At 34.3% G+C, this 21,287-nt stretch overlaps 1 protein-coding gene across 1 annotated transcript in view; it reads left to right on the top strand.

Moving 5' to 3' along the window:
- Positions 1-21,287, top strand: part of DNAH14 (dynein axonemal heavy chain 14) — a 258,985-nt gene that overhangs the window by 12,841 nt on the left and 224,857 nt on the right. The window contains exons 4-7 of the mRNA XM_031438276.2: positions 6,864-6,994; positions 9,445-9,597; positions 10,822-10,934; positions 20,058-20,120. Coding sequence (XP_031294136.2) covers positions 6,864-6,994; positions 9,445-9,597; positions 10,822-10,934; positions 20,058-20,120 — 460 coding nt within the window. The remainder of the gene's footprint in view (positions 1-6,863; positions 6,995-9,444; positions 9,598-10,821; positions 10,935-20,057; positions 20,121-21,287) is intronic.

Raw genomic sequence — 21,287 nt, 5'->3', positions numbered from 1 at the left:
GTAAATTAGCTATCTCTTTCAGTCTTGAAGGAGCAGCCTTTTTAAGAAGATGTCCTGTGGGGCTGAGAGTCACAATACTGCCTAGCCACCAAAGCTAGGTGATCACAGTATGTTCTTTATGTGGACTATGTGTGCCCTCCTGATGTGATGGATCTTTGGCTACTGTGGGTTGCTGGTGGATTGGCTGACTTACAGACTGCAGGGCCTGGCCACACTGCTGCAGGACACTGATGGGCAAGGCTGGTCCCCATACCAGCTGCAAGGCCTGGATGATGTTGTTGTGCAGCTTGGTGTATGGGGCTATCATTTGGCTGGCTGTGAGGTCCACCCATGTTGCAAGGGTGGGCAGGACTCTAATTGGTCAAACCTATTGGCTCTAACAGGTTAGATGGAGAATTCCAAAATGGTGCCAACCAGCACCTGCATTAGCAAGGTAGCCTGAGATTACAAATATGGCTCCTTCCAGTGTCTCAGTTCCAGGGGAGTATCCCAACTGGTTCCTGCCTCTCCAGCAGATGCTTCAGTATTAGTAAGTGTGTCCCCTTCATGTACTTTTCATCCTGGTGTTTTTGCACTGGTTTTCAAGTTGGTTGAGTCTGCATTGCAAGCTTTTTAGGAGCAGGGTTTCCATTTCCTGCAGTTTTGTAGTTTTCCTGGACGTATTCCTTGTTTTCAAAGGCAAGTGTTTTAGGGACTCATCTCTTCTGTGCAGGATCTAGGGGATGGGGGTCCCTGATGTTGAGCTCAGATCCCTTCTCCTTAAGGAGAAGATCCATACCTTGTGATCACACCAGATTGTGGATCACCACAGCTGGGGTGTGGGTTTTCTGCCTCTCCATCATCTTGATGCTTGATACCTTTTACCCTTCATCATGGAAACTTTGTTCATCCAGTTTTCAGATCCCTTTCTGGGGGAATTATTCTATATGTAGTTTAGATTTGTTGTGTCTGTGGTAGGAGGTGAGTTTGGAATCTTCCTATGTTGCCATCTTGAACCATTCCTATCCTTTGATTTCTTCTTCGACCATTGGTTATCTTGTAAAATGTTGCTTATTTCCATAATTTTGAATTTTTTCAGTTTTCTGTAGTTGATTTCTTGTTTCACACTGTGTGGTTGGAAAAGATGCTTGATATGACTTTAATCTTCCTAAATTTGTTCAGTCTTATTTTGTTGCCAAATATATGATCTCTCCTGGATAATGTTTCATGTGCAATCAAAAAGAATGTGTATTCTGTTGTTTCAGGGTGGAATGTTCTGTATTTATCTATTGAGTTCATCCAGTTTAATGTGTCTTTCAAGGCCAGTATTTCCTTGTTGATTTTCAGTCTTGATGTTGTATCCATTGATGGAAGTCATATTAAAGACCACTACTATTATTGTGCTGATGTCATCTCTCTCTTTAGCTCTGTTAATAGTTGCTTTGTATATCTAGGTGCTCCTATGTTGGATTCATAAATACTTACAAATGGTATATCCTCTTGCTCATTGGCCCTTTCATCATTATATAAATGCCCTTTGTCCTTTATTACTGTCTTTGTTTTAAAGTTCATTTTGTCTGATATGGGTATAGCTACCTCAGCTTCCTTTTTGTTTCCATTTGCATGGAATATCTCTTTCTATACTATCAGTCTGTATGTCCTTTCTTCTGAAGTAAGTCTCTTGTAGGCAGCATATGGATGAGTCTTTGTTTTGTTTTAATCCATTCAGCCACTTTGTATCTTTTGATTGGAGAATTTATCCATTTACATTTAAAGTAATATTGATAAGTATATACTTATTGCCATTTTGTTCATTTTGGGGGGCTGTTTTGTAGTTCCTCTCTGTTCCTTTATTCTTCTCTTGCTCTTTTCCTTTGTCGTTTGATGACTTTCCTCAGTGCTATGTTTAGATTCCTTTCTTTTATCTTCTGTATATCTACTGTAGGATTTTGCTTTGTGGTTACTATGAGGCTTACATGTAACATTCTAAAGCTCTGCATTTTTACTCTACTCTCCACGTTTTGTTTTTGATCTCACATTTTACATCTTTTTAACTTATGCATCCCTTCACTAGTTATTGTTATTATAGTTTTTTTTTTTTTTACTATTTTTGTCTTTTAACCTTCATACTACTTTTATAAATGATTAATCCAGTACATTTACTATATATTTACCTTTCTGATGACATTTATTCTTTTATATGTTTTCTTGTTGCTAATTAGCACCCTTCTTTTCAGCTTAAATAAGTCCCTTCAATATTTCCTTTAAAGCCAGTTTAGTGATGATGAACTTTTTTAGCCTTTCCTATGTTTGGAAATGTTTGGAAAATTCTTTAAGTTTTCTTCAATTCTAAATAATAGGGTGGATGGTATATAGCTCAGTGGCAGCGTGCACGCCTATCATGCACAAGGTCCTGGGTTCAATAAAAAAAAGTAAGCCTAATCACCCCCCCAAAAAAATCCTAAAAAATAAAATAAAATAAATTTTGAATAATAATTGAGTAGAGTATTCTTGGTTGAAAGTATTTTCTTTCAGCATTTTGAATATATCATTCCACTGTTTTCTAGTCTGCAAAGTTTCTGCTGAAAAATCTGTTCATAGTCCTTTGTACATAATAAGTTGTTTTCTCTTGATGCTTTTAAGAGTCTTTCCTTATCTTTATCATTTGACATTTTAATTACAGTGTGTCTTGGTGTGGGACTCTTTGGGTTAATTTTGTTTGGAACCCTCTGGGCTTCCTGAATCTGGATATCTGTTTCCTTCCCCAGGTTAGGGACGTTTTCAGCCATTATTTCTTCAAATTATTTTTCTGGGCTTTTCTATTTCTTTTCTCCTTCAAGGAGAAATATAATGCAAATATTAGTTTGCTTGATGTTGTCCCACAAGTCCCTTAAGCTATCTTCACTTTTAAAATTACTTTTTCTTTTGCTCTGATTGGGTGGACTCCAGTGACTTTTCTTCTAGTAAGTTTGCTAATCCTTTCTTCTGCTTCATCTAGATTGTTATTGTACCCCTATAGTGTATTTTTCAACTTAGTTATTATATTTTTCAGCTCTGTGACTTCATTTTGGTACTTTCTTATATCTTCTATCTCTTTGTTGAAGTTATCACCGTGTTCATCCATTTTCTCAAATTTGGTGAGCATCTCTATGATCATTACTTTGAACTCTTTTCCAGGTAAATTATTTTATGTCAATTTTATTAAGAATTTTTCCTGAGATTTTACTTTATTCTTTTGTTTGGAACATATTCCTCTATTTCCTCACTTTTCCTGACTTTCTGTGTTGTTTTCTATGCATTAGATGAAACAACCACCTCTCACGGAATAGTGGCCTCATGTAGGAAATAAAGCTTGTTGTTCAACCCTGCCCTAGCTCTTGGTTGTCTCTTAAATCTCTGTAATTGTCCAAGCAGCCTATTTTGTTTTTAATAGTTCTAAGTGATTGAGGCGGTGCCAAGACCTGTCAGTCTAAAGGGAGGCATCTTAGTCAGAGCCTAGTTTTAGGCTGATTGAAAGCAAGACCCTCAGGCAGTGGTTCTTAAAGTATTCAGATATATGAGGCCACAAGTGTATGTCCCATGGGCTACCAGAGCCAGGTTATCTGGAATTGTCTCTGGGTGGTAGTCACAAAAATTGAGGCTCCAGCAAGTGTATAAGCTCTCTCCTGGGAGATATCAGTGAGCTGTAGACACACTGAGTGCCTGGGTCTGTTGCCTCTTGATGTGCCCTGGAGGTGGTAGCTGTTTAAGAACTCTTTTTCTATTGGTTACAGTTCTGTGGGACCCATGAGCATAAGATCTGATGGCCACCAGATCTAGGCCATGTAGAGGTGTCTCCTGCCAGCAGCTGCAAAAATCAGGGTGCCAGAGTATAATCTCCTGTCAGGGAGATACCAGTGAACTGGCACAAGGCAGAGAGAGAGAGCATTATGACTGTGTCTACCAGTCTCTGTTCCCAGAGAGCACTTTCTTAGTCCACTAGATATGTGTCAAACCGGAAGCCTGCCCCTCAGGCCAAAGCTCCTTGGCAGGCAAATAGGCCTTTTTCACAGAAACACTGCAGGTGTGTTTCAGTCTGCTGTCTGTGCGATGCCCTAGGGGCAATAGCCAGCCAAGAACTGTCTCTGATTTTTACAGTTTCAAGGAACTGGGAACTCAGACTCCCCTGGCTTCCAGAGACCATGATCAAAAGGCATCCCCTGGTGGTAGCTTTAAAAATCAGAGCACTAGGAACATGCAAAAGCTCCCTTCTGAGAGATAATGGTGCTCTGGAGTGTGGCAGAGGAATAGCGTGAAGATGGTGATCGCTGGCTATAGTGAGGCAAAGGAAGAGCCCCCAAATGGTGCCTGACGAGTAGATGAAGGTAGAGGGAGAGTCAAAAGATGGTATTCACCAGTCTCTGTCCCTGGAGAGTGTTCCAGCAGGCTCTCAGATGTGTGTGTTAAATTAGATACCTGCCCCTTAGGCCAACCCTTTAATATATACAAATGAACCTCTTTGACTTAAAGTCTGAGTATGATCAGCTGCCTCTGAGCTGGGCTCTGGTGTGGGTAAATCCAAGTGTACAAGCCCTTTAAGAGCCATTTCTCAGGTCACTGCAATCTTTTGGGTCTTATGGACACAAGCTCCATTGGTTTTCAAAACTTGATGTTTTTAAAGCTCATCCCTTAGGTTCAGGTCTTAAAGTTAGGATGCCCAATGTGAGGTTCAAAACCTTTGCTCCTCAGGGAAAAGCTCTGGAATTTGAGTTCCCTCCTGTGGGTTGTGCGTTGCTGCACCAGAGGTGGGATTTATGGCAAGATTGTGTCTCAGCCTCTCCTACCCACTTCACTGTGGTTTTCTTCTTTGTGCAAGATGTAGTTGTTGCTCAGCCAGAGGAAATTTAAGAGAAAATTGTTCCCTATATATCAATAATTCAGAGGAAACTGCTCCGTATGTAGAAGTGTCCATAAGAAGAGGTGAATTCAGGATCTTCCTACGTTGCCATCTTGAACCAGAACTCCCTATATTCTTGACTCAATGTAAGGTGAATATAGACCAGTCTCCTCAAATTTCTGAGATAAAGAATTAATGTCTTGGATTAGACCATACACCTAAGCATGCTAGAGAATTATATCACTCTCCAGTGTTAAGTATATAACATATTGTCTATTTTTAGTAAATACCTATGATTTTTTCAGTTCTGAATCAATCTTTTTAGAAAAAAATTTTCCCCAGCTTTTTGAAAGATGTTCTTTAAATTGATTACATATTCTGAAAAATCATAATTTTTTTGTCCTAAATTGCTTCCATTTCCCAACAATTTATCAAATCTATTAAATTTGCTTAATCATCATGAATAATGGATTTATTAATTTATACTTTTATAATATTGCATAAGAGGAATACCCTTACAAACAGTTGATATTTTCCAGCTTTTAATTTTTTGCCAGTTGGGTGAGAACAGCTTTTTCATTGTCATTTTAATTTGCAGTTCCCTGATTATTAATAAAGTTGAACTTTTTTTTACATGTTTACTGACTATTTGTGTTTTCCTTTAAATTGTTTGCTCATCTTTCTATCAAAATGTTTATTTCTTATTGATTGGAAAGAATTCTTTAAATATTTGGTATATTAATCTCTAAACTCTTATATAGATTATCAACATTTTCTCCCAATATATTAGTTATGTTTTAACTTTGTTTCTGGCAGCTTTTCTTCTGTGTAAATTGCTGAGTTTGTGGAAATAAAATTTATTATTGTTTTCTTTTTTATATGCTTTGATTATTTTTCAGGAAGTCTTTACTACCCCAGGTTTATAGACATACTTTCCCATATTTTCTTTTAATACTTCTGTAATTTGCTTTTGCACATTTATTTTTCTAATCTATCTATAATTTATGCTTGCCTACAACTGCATGTTTTTTCAAATGGTTAACCACTTTCCCATTATGATACAAACAGTTAATCATTCCTCCATTGATTTGAAATACCACCCTATTTACTTACTAGATGGTTTTTATAAATAGTCTTATCTCTAGGCTCTAATCTGTTCTACTGACCTGTTTTCTTTTGCCAACACCATACTACTTTGGTTTCTGTAGGTATATGTTTTTACATCTGAGTATGTAATATTACATATCCTTTTGGTTAGACATACATAGTATGTGCTGTCTCCTTATAGTAGTTTTTAGTACCTCCCCTTCTCTGTTTTACACCTAATGTTAGATATAAAATTAAATATTTTAAATGTATTTTCATGTGTAAGCATCTGACAGGGCTCAGACTACAGTGAGATAAGTGAGATAGGTGCCTAGGGCACAAAATATAGAGGCACTTACTCTTAGTGTCATGCAGTGCCTTATCCTAGTCCTGACACTGTTTTATACAGTAGCTGAAGCCTCATTTAATTCTTAGTAAAGAAGTTGTTTTGATCAGCTGGTGTTTGTGATTTCTGGAGGACCAGATTATCTTGAACTACTTCTTAGCATTGTTAGTTTTGTCAGTATGGCTTTTAAGAGCTAACAGGATAACCCATAGAGCATGTTGAATAAAAGCCAAGAAAAGAGAATGTTTTAAGGAGAGAATTATTAGTTACTAAGAGATCAAGAAGGACTAGATCTGTTCCTGGTGTCTTCTCTTGCTAACTGCCTGTGTAATTATGGAATTATGTCTTTTGCAATATCTTTCTTAAATGAAAAAATATTATGCCTTCTGTCCAGCTTCTGTTAAAGTTGATTTTAAGCTATATTTTATTTTCCAATTATATAGTGTTTGTGTAAACTTGAAGTATAAGGTACCATTTATGTTTTCTCTCTATGTATAAATATTTGGAATGTTATACATTATCCTTAAATAATGGTCATATTTGCACTTACTCAATTTTTTTGACATTCTATACCAGAACCAAAGGATGATGATGTGATAACACATATTATTAGGCTAAGAGAAAAGTTTGGTTGGCAAACAGTATTACCACAGTACAATTTGGAATATAGATGTTTCAAAACTGCAGTTCAGAAGATAATTCTAAAGGTATTATTTGTTTTATTCAATTTTTAGTATAAAGTTAATATTCGAAACTGTACATTAATATTTGTTTCCTTCATTTTAGACGTTGTATCAAAATCAGACATTATTATTACATTAATATCAAATAACAATCATTATTTTATGGTAAATGGTTATAAAAATGTTTGGCATAATTTCATTTCACTTATTTAAAGACTGAAGAACAAATCAGACATCTCCTTTAAGTTTGAATCTACACTTATGTTCCTGTTGATTAGTTTGTGATTTAAAAGAAATCCTAATGTACTTTGTAATGTTTGATCCTTTTCACTTTCGTACTCCCTGGTACTGCTTTTCTAATCTCATTATGTTTCTGTTTTCTTATGTTTGTATTTTCTTCTTACCCATTATTGATTTTATCTTGTCCAAGGTCACATGACCAGAAGTAGAAACTGTGATAAGAACTAAGTCTGCCTTCTGTGGCCTCATTTATTATATAGTTGATCTAAGATGGAACAGGATCATCTCTTCCTACTTTCAGATCAGGGATTCTCAAAGTGCAGTCCTCAGGCAAGCAGCATTAGCAACACCTTGGAAAATATTAGAAATATATATTCTCATCTTTACCTCAGACTTTCTGAATCTGAAACTCTGTGGGTAGAGCTCAGCAATCTGTATTTTATTAAGCTCTCCAGGTGATTCTGATGCACAATTGAGAACCACTGTTATAGACGAGGGGTCAGCAAAATTGTTTTGGGAAGAATCACTTAATAAATATTTTAAGCTTTGCAGGCTATATGATTTCTGTTACAGTTACTCATTTCTGTCATTGTAGTGCAAAAACAGGGATAGACAATGTGTAAACAAATGAGTGTGGCTGAATTCCAATAAAACTATTTAAAAAATAGGCCTCTGGTCTTGGCCATAGTTTGTTAATCCCTTCTCTAGCCTGTTTCTATGAGGATAAATGGACTTTTGATCATTATTCAGAGGCAACATTAATTTGAAGTACATGCATGATGGAATCAGATTCACCTAGTTTTGAATCTTGTTTAAATGCTCACTCTGTTATTTTGGGCAAGTTCCTAACTTCTCTGAGCTTTAGTATCTTTGACCTTGAAATGGAGATAATAGTAAGTACTTGGAGTAAGTACTTAGAGATAATAGTACTTAGAGAGCTGTGAAAATTAAGTGAGATAATGCTTGTGGCATGGTGACTGGCATTGGGAGTTTAAAAAAAATAGCCATACATGAGCTTAATATCATAAGCCTTCTATGGACTCTTTAATAGGGTATGTTTCATTTGTATGTGAAGAAAGGATTGAGAATATTAGAAAAAACCCACTTGTTTTTAATTGAAAAAGAATAATTTAATTAGAACATTCTTGTGCTTCTATAATTAGATTATTTAATTATATATATGATCCATTTAGAGTAATTGTGTCTACATTAAGTTTTTAGTGACCTCAACTTTTTGGAGACATAATTTAGAACAAAAATGGATCAAGTAGTCAAATAATTATAACAAAGTTCACGTACTTTATAAGTCATCACTCAGAGCTTGCTTCATTTTATTTGCAGTTTTAAACTTGTTTTTTAAGGTTTCTAAGTGCACATTAAATCAGAAGTCAAAATAAGAAAGTGTAAAACCGAGATAATTGAGAGGAAACAGTGTCTTTAAGGAAGAAAAAAAATTTTTTTAAGTAAAACTAGATCCAAAATTTTAAATTACAGTAATTAGAAATTGTTCACTTACTCAATTCAACAGCTTCTGAAGGCATCACTGAATTGTTATAAAGAATACTAAATGCTTTTTATAATAAAATTTAATTTTTCAGAAAAGGCTAAATTAACTTTCATGTAGAGTTTTTATCGACAGAGTTAGAAGTTTCAAAGCTAAAAGAAATAAACTTTATTTAAAACTTTTTTTAATGTGGAATGTCTGATTTCTGAGTAATGCCAGGTGAAGAAAGAAGAGGTGCTTAGTATATTGCAATAGCTCAGAACGTGGATTTAGAGTCAGACTTGTATTCATCCCTACTGTGCCACTTCCTGACTTTGTGACTGTTCTCAAATTACCTAACTTCTCAAAATATTAATTTCCATATTGATTTAATGAAATTAAAAAGATCAAGCTTTCATCTCAAATTTAAGAGAATAACTCTGTAAAGGTAACGTATGTGAAACACTTATGAGAAGGTATGTCATCAAGTCCTTTGGTTAATAAGCATATAGATCAGTTTTCATGAATGTTTTATCACCACATTATGTATAAGAATGAAGAAAATTTAATACATTTACTCTAAGAGATTGATCTTGTTGAACTTTGATTAGACACAATTTGATGTTAGCTTCATTCAATAATATTCTTATTTTTAATCTATATTAAAATTGTTTCAATTTACTGAATAATCTGTTCAGCCATTTTACTACTTATTTGGTCAAGTTAATTAAAAAAACTTTTTCAACCCTAGGAACCTTTGAAAGATGATGGAGAATTTGTGTATTGCCTCCCTCGGAAAACTTCTGAAGTTCTTTATAATCCGTATGATCTTCAGGTAGTCTCTGCCCACAGAGCTAGACGTTGCAAAGAATTTTGGATTATTACTGCTTCATTTGTCTCAAAGGTAATATAACAATGGATTTTTTCAACTTTTAGAATCATACTAGAAAAATTTTATTCACTTTATAATTTAATTGGATAAACTTATCTTTTTGGGTTTTAGACAAACCTGGTTATTTGAGGAACAGTTTATGTTTAAGGACCTTTTGGGGATAAAGTTTTTTAATAGGAACTTTTTTTCTTTTTCGTAGAATTTTAAGTTTGAGGATTCAATTTTAAGAATTTTTTTCTCTCTCATATACTTTATTAATACTGAGTATAATTTTTTAAAGGAAGAACTAGAAAACATGTATTTGCTGGCATAATAAGAATTGTAATAATAAAAGAAAAGATTATTTCCTCAGATTTGTCAGAAACTTCATTCCCAGATCTAGGAATCCCCCTATTACACTTTCATATAGTAATTTGATAAGTGTTGTCATATCTTATCACAAGTTGTAATTATACAATTACTTGTTTTGATCATTTGTTTAGTGTTTGTGTGCCTTCCTCTGCCATCCCAACCTCTAAGTATATATGGGCAGGGCTACATGTAAGTAAAGTAAACCCATATATGCAGATATGGAAATACCTCTAATATGCATTATCAACTGAAAATGGAAGGAAAAACTTCCATATAAATATAAATATGCACATAAATGCATATGTGCTGATATAGGCAACTTTTTTTTATGGAAGAAATTTAAGAAAATATTATATTTGGATGGGGGAGAGGGACTCTTGGGAAGAGGTGAAGGGCATGTTGTTTTTGAGTTTTAAAATAAGGTACCTGGGTAATGGAATTATTATCCACTTTGAAACTACTGCATCCCTGTAGTTAAAATTAAGTACTTATATAAATATTACTTTTATAGAAAACGTGATAGTTATGAGACTCAAGATTGAATAGCTGTTTGTGAAAAGTATCTCAGCGTGAAGATGTTTCTGTTATTCTCTCTTAACTGGAGTATGAGAAACAGCTTCAGAAAATGGCAAGTATAGAAGCAGTATGTGAAGGGAAATAAAGTTTGAGTGTAGATGAAGTAGCAGAGGTCAGATATAAAAAAGATTAATTATAAAGGAATCAATGTGCTGTACACCAGAAATTGACCCAACATTGTAAACTGACTATACTTCAATAAAAAAAAAAGGTAATTAGTTATGAGCCAAATACAGCTTTTCTTAATTTCTTGAAAATAATGCATGTTTTTTCAAGAAGTAAGTCACGTTTTGTGCTTTTTATGTGCAGGTTATTAAAATAGGTGGTGTAGAAGAAATAGAACTTGTACCTTCTTTGGAATGGCTACTAGAAAGAAGATGTTATTATTTGTTACAACAATTCAAGATATTTTCTAATTTTCGGTGAGATGAATGAAAATGAAACCAATTATTTGTAGTATGATACTGGTGAAATTTCAATTGCCTGGATAACGTCTGGGTTCTACTACAGTAATGTTATATTCATGGGTAATTGTAGAGGAAATGGGATATTTCATAAAAAATTTTTAGATGAGGGAAGTGTACCCATTTAAGCATTAAAAGTCTTAATTTTAATCCTTTTGGAAGAGTATTGTAAGAAGATTTTTAACACTCAAGCAAACTTAAATTGACTCTTATTATCTTAACTTACCTTTTGTTTTTTATGCATTTATTCATTAAATGAATATTTAGTGAGAGTCTGTTAAGAACCAGGCATTATTCTAGATGCTGGGGATACTGTATTGAACAACCAATCGTCCTGATCTCAAAAAACTTAGAGTATGGTGGGTGATAAATAATAAAAAGAACACATGAATATGTAATGTGTCTGGTGGAGATGAAATGTTATAAAGGAAAATATAACAGATTTAGGGAGGTGGGGGCAGCTTGTTGATTTAAGGTCATCATTTTAAAATTTATCTAGTTATAAGTCACATTATATCACATCACATCACATCAGGATTCCTGAGACTGAGCAGAGCAGTACTATGTTCACAAAGTAGTCCCAGAATATTGTTCTTTCATTGTTTGTATCTAATTTTATAAATTTTTATTTCATGTCTAATGCCTGTCTTTTCTTGTGCCTGCTGCTATCTGCAGGGTCCCCGGAAAAGAGATAAATAATATTTTAAATAGTTACATTTAGTATGGTAAATAGTTGAAATAATTAAGAACCTGAGGAAGAGAAGTGAATGAATTTTGTGACAAAGTTACTCACTTACTGAACAAATACTTATTGTATACCTGTTCTATTCCACTGTTATGGGCACTGGAGATACAACTGGGAAAAAATATACAAGATCTCTGTTCCTACAGAACTTACATTCTAATGGAGAGAGATAATAAATAAGTAAATAAATAAGATAATTTCAGATAGTGATAAAGGCCAGAAATAATAAAACAGAGGGGTGTGTGTGTGTGTGTGTGTGTGTGTGTGTGTTGCTACTTTAGATAGGATGGCCAGAGATGTGTTTAAGCAGAGACCTAAATGATGAAGAGGACACATCCATGTGGGGTCTTGTGAGAGAAGAGTTCCAGACAGAGAATATAATAAGTTTAAAAATTCTGAGGCAGGAACAAGGATAATATGTATTCAAAGATTCAAACATAGAAATTATGTCATTGAAGCATTGAAGTGGTTGGTAGAAAATGAAGCTGGTTTTATTATTGTTTCGATCCTAAGTCACATGCAGTGTAGATGATTAACAATTCGGAGAAATTTCTTTTCAAGAATATGTATGATGGTTGCATCCTTGTAAATTAGACACTTTCAGTGAAGCTAGAAGTTTCTGATTCTGGGTTATTAGTTTATGATATTATCCAAGGTGTTACTTTCTATATGTATTTATTTTAACTGTTGAACTTTCCTCTGCTTAATGTTAAAATTTGCCTTGTTAAATTCACAAGTTAACTTTCCATATTAAGTTGTGAACTTTCCAGCTTGCTTTGTAATAAATCCTTAGGGTCTCTTCTGCTCTGAATAACTTTCATTGATTAGACTTTTGAATTACTTGGAACTGGGACAAGAATCATCTTTTTATATGACATTTGGCCACAGTCAAAATGATTTATTTTCTTTATTCATGTTAAGAATAATGGAAGTTAAATTTTAGTCAACTTGTAGATTCATTTGACTTTTAAATTTGATTTTTAATATATTTTGTAAAAAATTCTAAATAACTAATACCATAACAAGTTACATTTCAAATACACAAGATAAATAAGTATTAATGACTTAAGCTGGTGATGCTGTATATACAGTACAGGGATGAGTTGAGTATCACTGTTAGTTTTTCACCTCATGAAAATTTCTGGCATATTAATTTCTGTGGTCTGGTGCAGATACTTATTACACCATCATTGGGTTCCCCTCTGATTCATCTGGGTTTCCAGGGATGTTCTAGATCCCTGAGGTAACATGACTATGGATCTGGATTAAAGTGAGATAGGAACTTACTTGAAATGCTTCTTTGGAGCCTGATTTAGGGTCAAGTTAACTAGATTTGTCTGAGGCATTTCTGATTTCCAAGACCTTGAGTTGAGTGTACCTGTTTAAATGACATTACCAGATTCTTTCTGAACTGCTTGGATGATTCTAGGGCTCCTTCAGTCTTCTTTGATTCAAAATCAGCTAATGATGTCACCAGCACTGGTTGGTTCTTTGGCCTCCTGAGCACTCCTATCCCTGCCATTTTCCCCTCCCCACTGGCTCTTAACCAGCTACATCAGGAATCTCACTTTGGCAAACAAGTATCACATATCAGGGTTTGTTTAAAAATGATTGTTTTCGTCAAGATAGAAAAGCTACTGAAGGAGAGATTGTGATAAGGCACTAGACCTGTCCCACAAGTGCATAAAATAGGTGACAATATTCATTTAGAGAAGTTAAGGGAGATTTGCAGAAACAGTTGAGCGTGTTTATTTCATGTGTGAAAATTAAGGATAATGAGTAATCCCTGGAGAAACTTTTCAATTCCTTCCCGTGTAGGTTTTTTTACTTTTTGAAATTACAAATGCATGTCTTTAAAATGTAAGTATTGAATAATATCAAAGTGACATACAGTATCTTAATTTTTTTAATTTTTAAAAAATTTTATATAATTTTTAAAGGTTACTTTCTATTTACAGTTATTACAATATGTTTACTATATTCATTCCTTGTGTTGTAGCCTATCTTACACACAGTAGTTTGTACCTCCTATGCCCTCACCCCTATGTTTCCCCCTCCCCTGGTAAGCACTACTTTGTTCTCTTTATCTGTGAGTATGCTTCTTTCTTGTTATATTCACTAGTTTGTTCTATTTTTTAGATTCCATTTGTAAGTGGTATTATACAGTATTTGTCTTTAACTTTCTGACTTATTTCACTTAGACTAATACCCTTCAAGTCCATACATGTTGCCGAAGATGGCACAATTTTGTTCTTTTTATGGCTGAGTAGTACTCCATTGTGTATATATACCACCTCTTCTTTATCCATTCATCTGCTGACAGACACTTAGGTTGCTTCCATCCCTTGGTAATTGTACAATGCTGCTATGAACACTGGGGTACATGTATCTTTCTTTAGTGTTTTTGTTTTTGTTTGGATATATACCCAGGGGTGGAATTGTTGGGCATATGGTAATTCTATTTTTTGTTTTTTTGAAAAACCTCTATACTGTTTTCCACAGTGGCTGCACCAATTTATATTCCCACCAATAGTGTACAAGGGTTTTCTTTTCTCCATATCCCAGCCAACATTTGTTATTTGTGTCCTTTTTTTGATGATAGCCATTCTAACAGGTATGAAGTGATATCTCATCGTGGTTTTAATTTGCATTTCCTTGATGATTAGCGATGTTGAGCATCTTGCCAAATGTCTTTTGGCCATCTGTGAGTTCTGTTTGTCATGGGTTTTGTCCAGCAGAAATCCCACTGCAGAAGAATGAAATTACTCACGACTTTATCAGGTGAAGAGAGTGAGAGGGAGCTGGAGACTGACTCCCTGAGCTCCTCCAAAGCTCTTGTATTTATTGAGAATAGTCAAACAAAGAATCAAAGTGAAATACGTCATAGGAATAAAGGGCATGGTATACGTGCAGGGATGCAGGTCAGCAGTTTCAGTTCGTGAAAAACAAACATTATAATCTTAATTTATACTTAGAGAGAAGGTTACAATATTGATAGTACAAATGTTTTTTTTTAACATTTTTTATTGATTTATAATCATTTTACAATGTTGTGTCAAATTCCAGTGTTCAGCACAATTTTTCAGTTATTCATGGACATATACACACTCATTGTCACATTTTTTTCTCTGTGAGTTATCATAACATTTTGTGTATATTTCCCTTTGCTATACAGTGTAGTCTATTCTACAATTTTGAAATCCCAGTCTATCCCTTCCCACCCTCCACCCCCCTGGTAACCACAAGCCTGTATTCTCTGTCTGTGAGTCTATTTCTGTCCTATATTTACGCTTTGTTTTTGTTTGTTTGTTTGTTTTTGTTTTTGTTTTTTAGATTCCACATATGAGCGATCTCATATGGTATTTTTCTTTCTCTTTCTGGCTTACTTCACTTAGAATGACATTCTCCAGGAGCATCCATGTTGCTGCAAATGGCATTATGTTGTTGGTTTTTATGGCTGAGTAGTATTCCACTGTATAAATATACAACCTCTTCTTTATCCAGTCACCTGTTGATGGACATTTAGGCTGTTTCCATGTTTTGGCTATTGTAAATAGTGCTGCTATGAACATTGGGGTGCAGGTGTCGTCCTGAAGTAGATTTCCTTCTGGATACAAACCCAGGAGTGGGATTCCTGGGTCATATGGTAAGTCTATTCCTAGTCTTTTGAGGAATCTCCACACTGTTTTCCATAGTGGCTGCACCAAACTGCATTCCCACCAGCAGTGTAGGAGGGTTCCCCTTTCTCCACAGCCTCTCCAGCATTTGTCATTTGTGGATTTTTGAATGACGGCCATTCTGACTGGTGTGAGGTGATACCTCATTGTAGTTTTGATTTGCATTTCTCTGATAATTAGTGATACTGAGCATTTTTTCATGTGCTTTTGATCATTTGTATGTCTTCTTTGGAGAATTGCTTGTTTAGGTCTTCTGCCCATTTTTGGATTGGGTTGTTTATTTTCTTCTTATTGAGTCGTATGAGCTGCTTATATATTCTGGAGATCAAGCCTTTGTCGGTTTCACTTGGAAAAATTTTCTCCCATTCCGTAGGTTTTCTTCTTGTTTTATTTCTGGTTTCCTTTGCTGTGCAGAAGCTTGTAAGTTTCATTAGGTCCCTACAAATGGTTTTTTTAAGCCTCAATCATGAACAAGGTTACAGTGTTCCAAATAATTGATAATGAAAACCCAGACCACCACAGAGTCTCTATACAATTATCAGAAATCATCTAAGCACGCAAAGCAGCCCAGCTGTTCCCAGCTAAGGACTAAGTCACAGTTTTCTGTGAGCAAAAGCAGCCTACACTATCCACCTACGCCTGATAAGCGAAGCATGTCCTGCCGGTTAGGGCAAGGGACGAGTTATGGTTTTCCATAAGCACAAGCAGCCCTAAATCTATGACCTTGAACTAAGCAAAGCAAGCAAAGCATGTCTGCTTTTTACGGCAAGGAGACAGTTTGTAGCAGTTTCCTGCTAGCAAAGCAGCTTCAAGGCAACTAAGCTAAATTCCATAGATAAGGTGGTGACTGGTATTCAGAGTTTAGTCTTTCATGCTTTTGGACATTTTGCTTTGAAGTAGCAGTATAGTGACAAATATAGAAAGCATTGGTTTTGATTATACATTTCTTACATGTTTACATGAAGGCGAGAATACGTAAAGGTGAGAATATGATTTGGTAAAAGCAATTATTACAATATCAAAGTTTGTTAACCCAAGTTTGTGCTCCCACAGCCATCTGCATTTCCTCTTTGGAAGAAAATGTCTGTTCAGGTCTTCTGCTCATTTTTGAATCAGGTTGTCTAATTTTTTGGTGTTGAGTTGTAGGGACTGTTTATATATGTTGGATATTAACTCCTTCCCAGTCATCATTTGCAAGTAAATTCTTCCATTCAGTAGGTTGTCTTTTTGTTTTGTTGATGGTCTCCTTCTTTGTGCAAAAGCTTTTAAGTTTAATTGGGTTGCATTTGTTTATTTTTGCTTTTATTTCCTTTATTTTAGGAGACAGATCCAAAAAAGTATTGCAAGGATTTATGTCAAAAAGTGTTTTGCCTATGTTTTCCTCTAGGAGTTTTATGACATATGGTCTTACATTTAGGTCGTTAATCCATTTTGAGTTTATTTTTTTCTATGGTGCTAGAGAATGTTCTGATTTCATTCTTTTACATGTAGCTGTCCGGGTTTGCCAGCACCACTTATTGTTGAGACTATCTTTTCTCCATTGTGTATTCTTGCCTTCAGGTCATAGGTTAATTGACCATAAGTGTGTGGGTTTATTTCTGGGCTTTCTATTCTGTTCCATTGATCTATATGTCTGTTTTTGTGCCAGTACCATACTGTTTTGATGACTGTAGCTTTGTTGTATAATCTGAAGTCAAGGAGTGTTATTCCTCCAGCTGTGTTCTTGTTTCTCAAGACTGTTTTGGCTATTCAGGGTCTTGTTTCCATACAAAGTTTGAAATTATTTGTTCTACTTCTGTGAAAAATGCCATTGGTATTTTGGTAGGGATTGCATTGAATCTGTAGATTGCCTTAGATAGTATGGTCATTTTAACAATACTGATTCTTCCAATCCAAGAACCGGGTATATATTTCCATCTGTTTGTCTTGTCTTCTATTTCTTTCACCAGTGTATTATAGTTTTCCAAGTACAGATCTTTTACCTCCTTAGGTAGGTTTATACCTATTTATTTTATTCTTTTTGATGAGATGATAAATGGGGTTGTTTCTATAATTCCTCTTATAGTTTGTTGTTAGTGTATAGAAGTGCAGTGGATTTCTGTATATTAATTTTGTATCCTACAACTTTATCAAATTCATTGATGAGCTCTAATAGTTTTCTTGTGGTGTCTTTAGGATTTTCTATATATAGTATCATGTCATCTGCAATCAGTGACAGTTTTACTTCTTTCCAATCTGTATTCCTTTTATTTGTTTTTCTTGTCTGATTGCTATGGTGGCTAGGACTCCCAAAACTATGTTGAATAAAATTGGCGAGAGTAGGCATCATTGTCTTATTCCTGATCTTAGAGGAAATGCTTTCAGCTTTTCACCTTTGAATATGTTAGGGTTTGTCATATATGACCTTTATTATGTTGAAGTATGTTCCCTCTATGCCCAATTTCTGGAGAGTTTTAATTGTAAGTTGATGTTGGATTTTATCAGAAGCTTTTTCTACATCTAATGAGATGATCATATGGTTTTTATTCTTCAGTTTGTTAATGTGGTATATTACATTTATTTATTTGTGGATATTGAAAAAATCCTTGCATCGCTGGGAAAAAATTCTACTTTTTAATGTATTGTTGGATTCACTTTGCTAGTATTTTGTTGAGGACTTTTGCATCTATGTTCATCAGTGATAATTGGCTTGTAATTTTCTTTTTTGTGTGATATCATTGTCTGGTTTTGTTTTCAGGGTGATGGCTAGCTCAGGGAATGAGTTCAGAAGTGTTTCTTTGCAATTTTTTGGATAGTTTGAGAAGGACAAATGTTACCTCTTTTCTAGATGTTTGGTAGACTTCACCTGTGAAGCCACCTGATCCTGGACTTTTGTTTGTTGAAAATTTTAAAATTACTGACTCAATTTCATTACTGGTAATTTGTTCACATTTTCTGTTTCTTCCTAGTTCAGACTTGGGAGTTTCTGTCTTTCTAAGAATTTGTCCATTTCTTCTAGGTTGTCAGTTTTATTGGCATATAGTTGTTCATAGTAGTGTCTATAAGTCTTTGTATTTCTGTGATATTGGTTGCAATTTCTCCTTTTTCATTTCTATTTTTATTGATTTGGTCCCCCCCCCTTTTTTTTTTGATGAGTCTGACTAAATTTTTTTTATGTTTTCAAAGAACCAGTTTTTAGTTTCATTGATCTTTTCTATTTGTTTAGTCTCTTTTTCATTTATTTCTGCTGTGACCTTTATGATTTCTTTCCTTCTAGTGACTCTGGGATTTTTTTCATTCTTCTTTCTCTGGTTGCTTTACGTGTAAGGTTAGGTTGCTTACTTGAGGTTTTCTTGTTCCCTGAGGTAGCTTGTATTGCTATAAACTTCCCTCTCAGAACTGCCTTTGCTGCTTCCCTTAGGTTTTGGATCATCATGTTTTTATTTTCATTTATCTCTAGGTACTTTTTTGACCCATTGGTTGTTTAGTGGCATATTGTTTAGCCTCCATGTGTTTGTGTTTCTTGAAGTTTTTTTCTTGTTGATTTCTAGTCCCATAGCATTATGGTTGGAAAAGATGCTTGATATGATTTCAATTTTCTTAAACTTACACCTTGTTTTGTGGCCTAGCATGTGATCTGTCATGGAGAATGTTCCATGTGCTCTTGAAAAGAATGTGTATTCTGCTGCTTTGGGATGGAATGCTCTCTATATATCAGTGAAGTCCATTTGGCCTAATATGTTATTTAAGGCCTGTATTTCCTGATTGATTTTCTGTCTAGATGACCTGTTCATTGATGTAAGTGGAGTGTTAAAGTCCCCTAGTATTATTGCATTACTGTCAATTTCTCTTTTTATGTTAATATTTTTTGTTAATTTTTTCTGTTAATATTTGCCGTATATATTTAGGAGTTCCTATGTTGGATGCATATATATTTACAATTGTTATATCTTCCTCTTGGATTGACCCCTTGATCATTATGCAGTGTCCTTCATTGTCTCTTATAACAGTCTTTATTTTAAAGTCTGTTTTGTCTGGTATAAGTTTGGTGGCCATTCCAGCTTTCTTTTGATTTCCAGTAGCATGAAATACCTTTTCTGTCTCCTCACTTTCAGTCTGTATGGTCTCCAGATCTGAAGTGAGTCTTTTGTAGGCATCATATATACAGTTCTTTTTTTTTTTTTTTTTTTTTTTTTGTTATCCATTCAGGTACACTGTGTCTTTTCGTTGGAGCATTTTGTTCATACATTATCCTAATTTTTTACTTACCACTATGTAATAATTTCTTATCAGTGTACCTTTTCATTAACACTGAAAATTGAATCTTAACTCTTCTTAAAATATGTTTCTCTTTTAAAAATAGTAAGCCAATACATTTATAAGGGAACAATATACTTTTATACTCTTTATATTTATTAGAATGTTTCAACTAAATTAATTATGCATCTGTGAGAATTATAATGACTTTTACTTACATTTACCTTTTGCTCTTACTTTGCTGTCAATAAAAGAGATGGGGAAAAATGATATGGCTTAGCATATACTTTAGATAGCTCAGGATGAATGAAACTTGTTCTATAGAATGTTCTAGTATTACTAAGCCTTTTCTAAAATTATTCCATTTTCTCCATTAATAGTGATTTAAAAAATATAGAATGTAAGAAACGTTTTTCTTTTCAGAATAATTAAATCATTTGTTACTTGGAAGTTGACTGTTAAAAGAATTAAGACAGAGAAGAGCAGGTAAGTCTTGTTATGAAATACACTTATTTTAAATAAGGCTTCTTGAAATTTTTCTATGTCATATTGAAGTAGATATAAATTAATTTTCACTTAGTGATTGGAAAGTCACATTCCATATTCATGATTAAATTTAACCCATTTTATTTTTTAAAGACTATTAATATTGTATATATATATATTTACCTTTATATATATTAATATATATAAATGTAATAACCACTTTTTATATTTCCCAGTATACCATTCTGTGGTGAAGAAATCATAGTGCTATGAAGAACCTCTGATGAGTTCTTTTGATCACTTAATCTAACTTTTTACCTTCAAGAAGGGAATCATTAAATTATCCAAGATAGATGACAGTTAATTCTGTTTTGTAGAATCTCCAGCAGACAAGTTTTGTTGTTGCTATTAAACTTTTTACTTTGAGATAATTATGATGAAAATATTTTAAGAAATGATACAGAGAGATCTCATGTACCCTTTACCCTGTTCCCCCAGTGGTCACAACTTGCAAACATCTAGTATGACAATCAGAACAGTGACATTGATAAAATTAAGATATTGAACATTTGTGCATCCCTCATATTGCCCTTTCATAGCTATATTCACTTCCCTCTCACTTCTACCCTCTTATTAACCTGTGGTGAGTACTAGTCTTTCTCCATTTGTATATTTGTCTTTTCAAGAATGTTATATAAATGCAACCACACAGTATATAACCTTTGGGACTGATACTTCATTTAGCATAACTCTCTGGAGATTCATCCAGGTTGTTGCATGTATTAATTTTTCCTTTTTGTTGCTGGTAGCAGTCCATGATATGGACATACCACAGTTTGTTTAACCATTCATCTCTTGAAGTACACCTGGATGTTTTCCCGTGTTTGCCTAATACAGATAAACCTTCTGTAAATATCCATATACAACTTTTTGTGTGAAAGTAAGTTTTCATTTCTTTGGGGTAAGTGCCAAGGAGTGCAATTGCTGGGTTGTATTATAATTACATGTTAAATTTTTTTAAGAAACTATCAAGGCATTCCAGGTTGTACCATTTTTCATTCCCACCAGCAATGTATATGTGATTCAGTTTCTCTGCATTGTTGCTACCATTTGAAGTTGTCACTGTTTTTTCTTTCGAACATTTTGGTAGGTGTGTAGTGATATCTA

Source organism: Camelus dromedarius, chromosome 21 (assembly GCF_036321535.1).
Source record: "Camelus dromedarius isolate mCamDro1 chromosome 21, mCamDro1.pat, whole genome shotgun sequence".
In the NCBI taxonomy this organism is placed as follows: Eukaryota; Metazoa; Chordata; class Mammalia; order Artiodactyla; family Camelidae; genus Camelus; species Camelus dromedarius.
The sequence above is the reverse complement of the archived record's forward strand: the minus strand, read 5'-3'. Positions and strand labels throughout refer to the sequence as shown.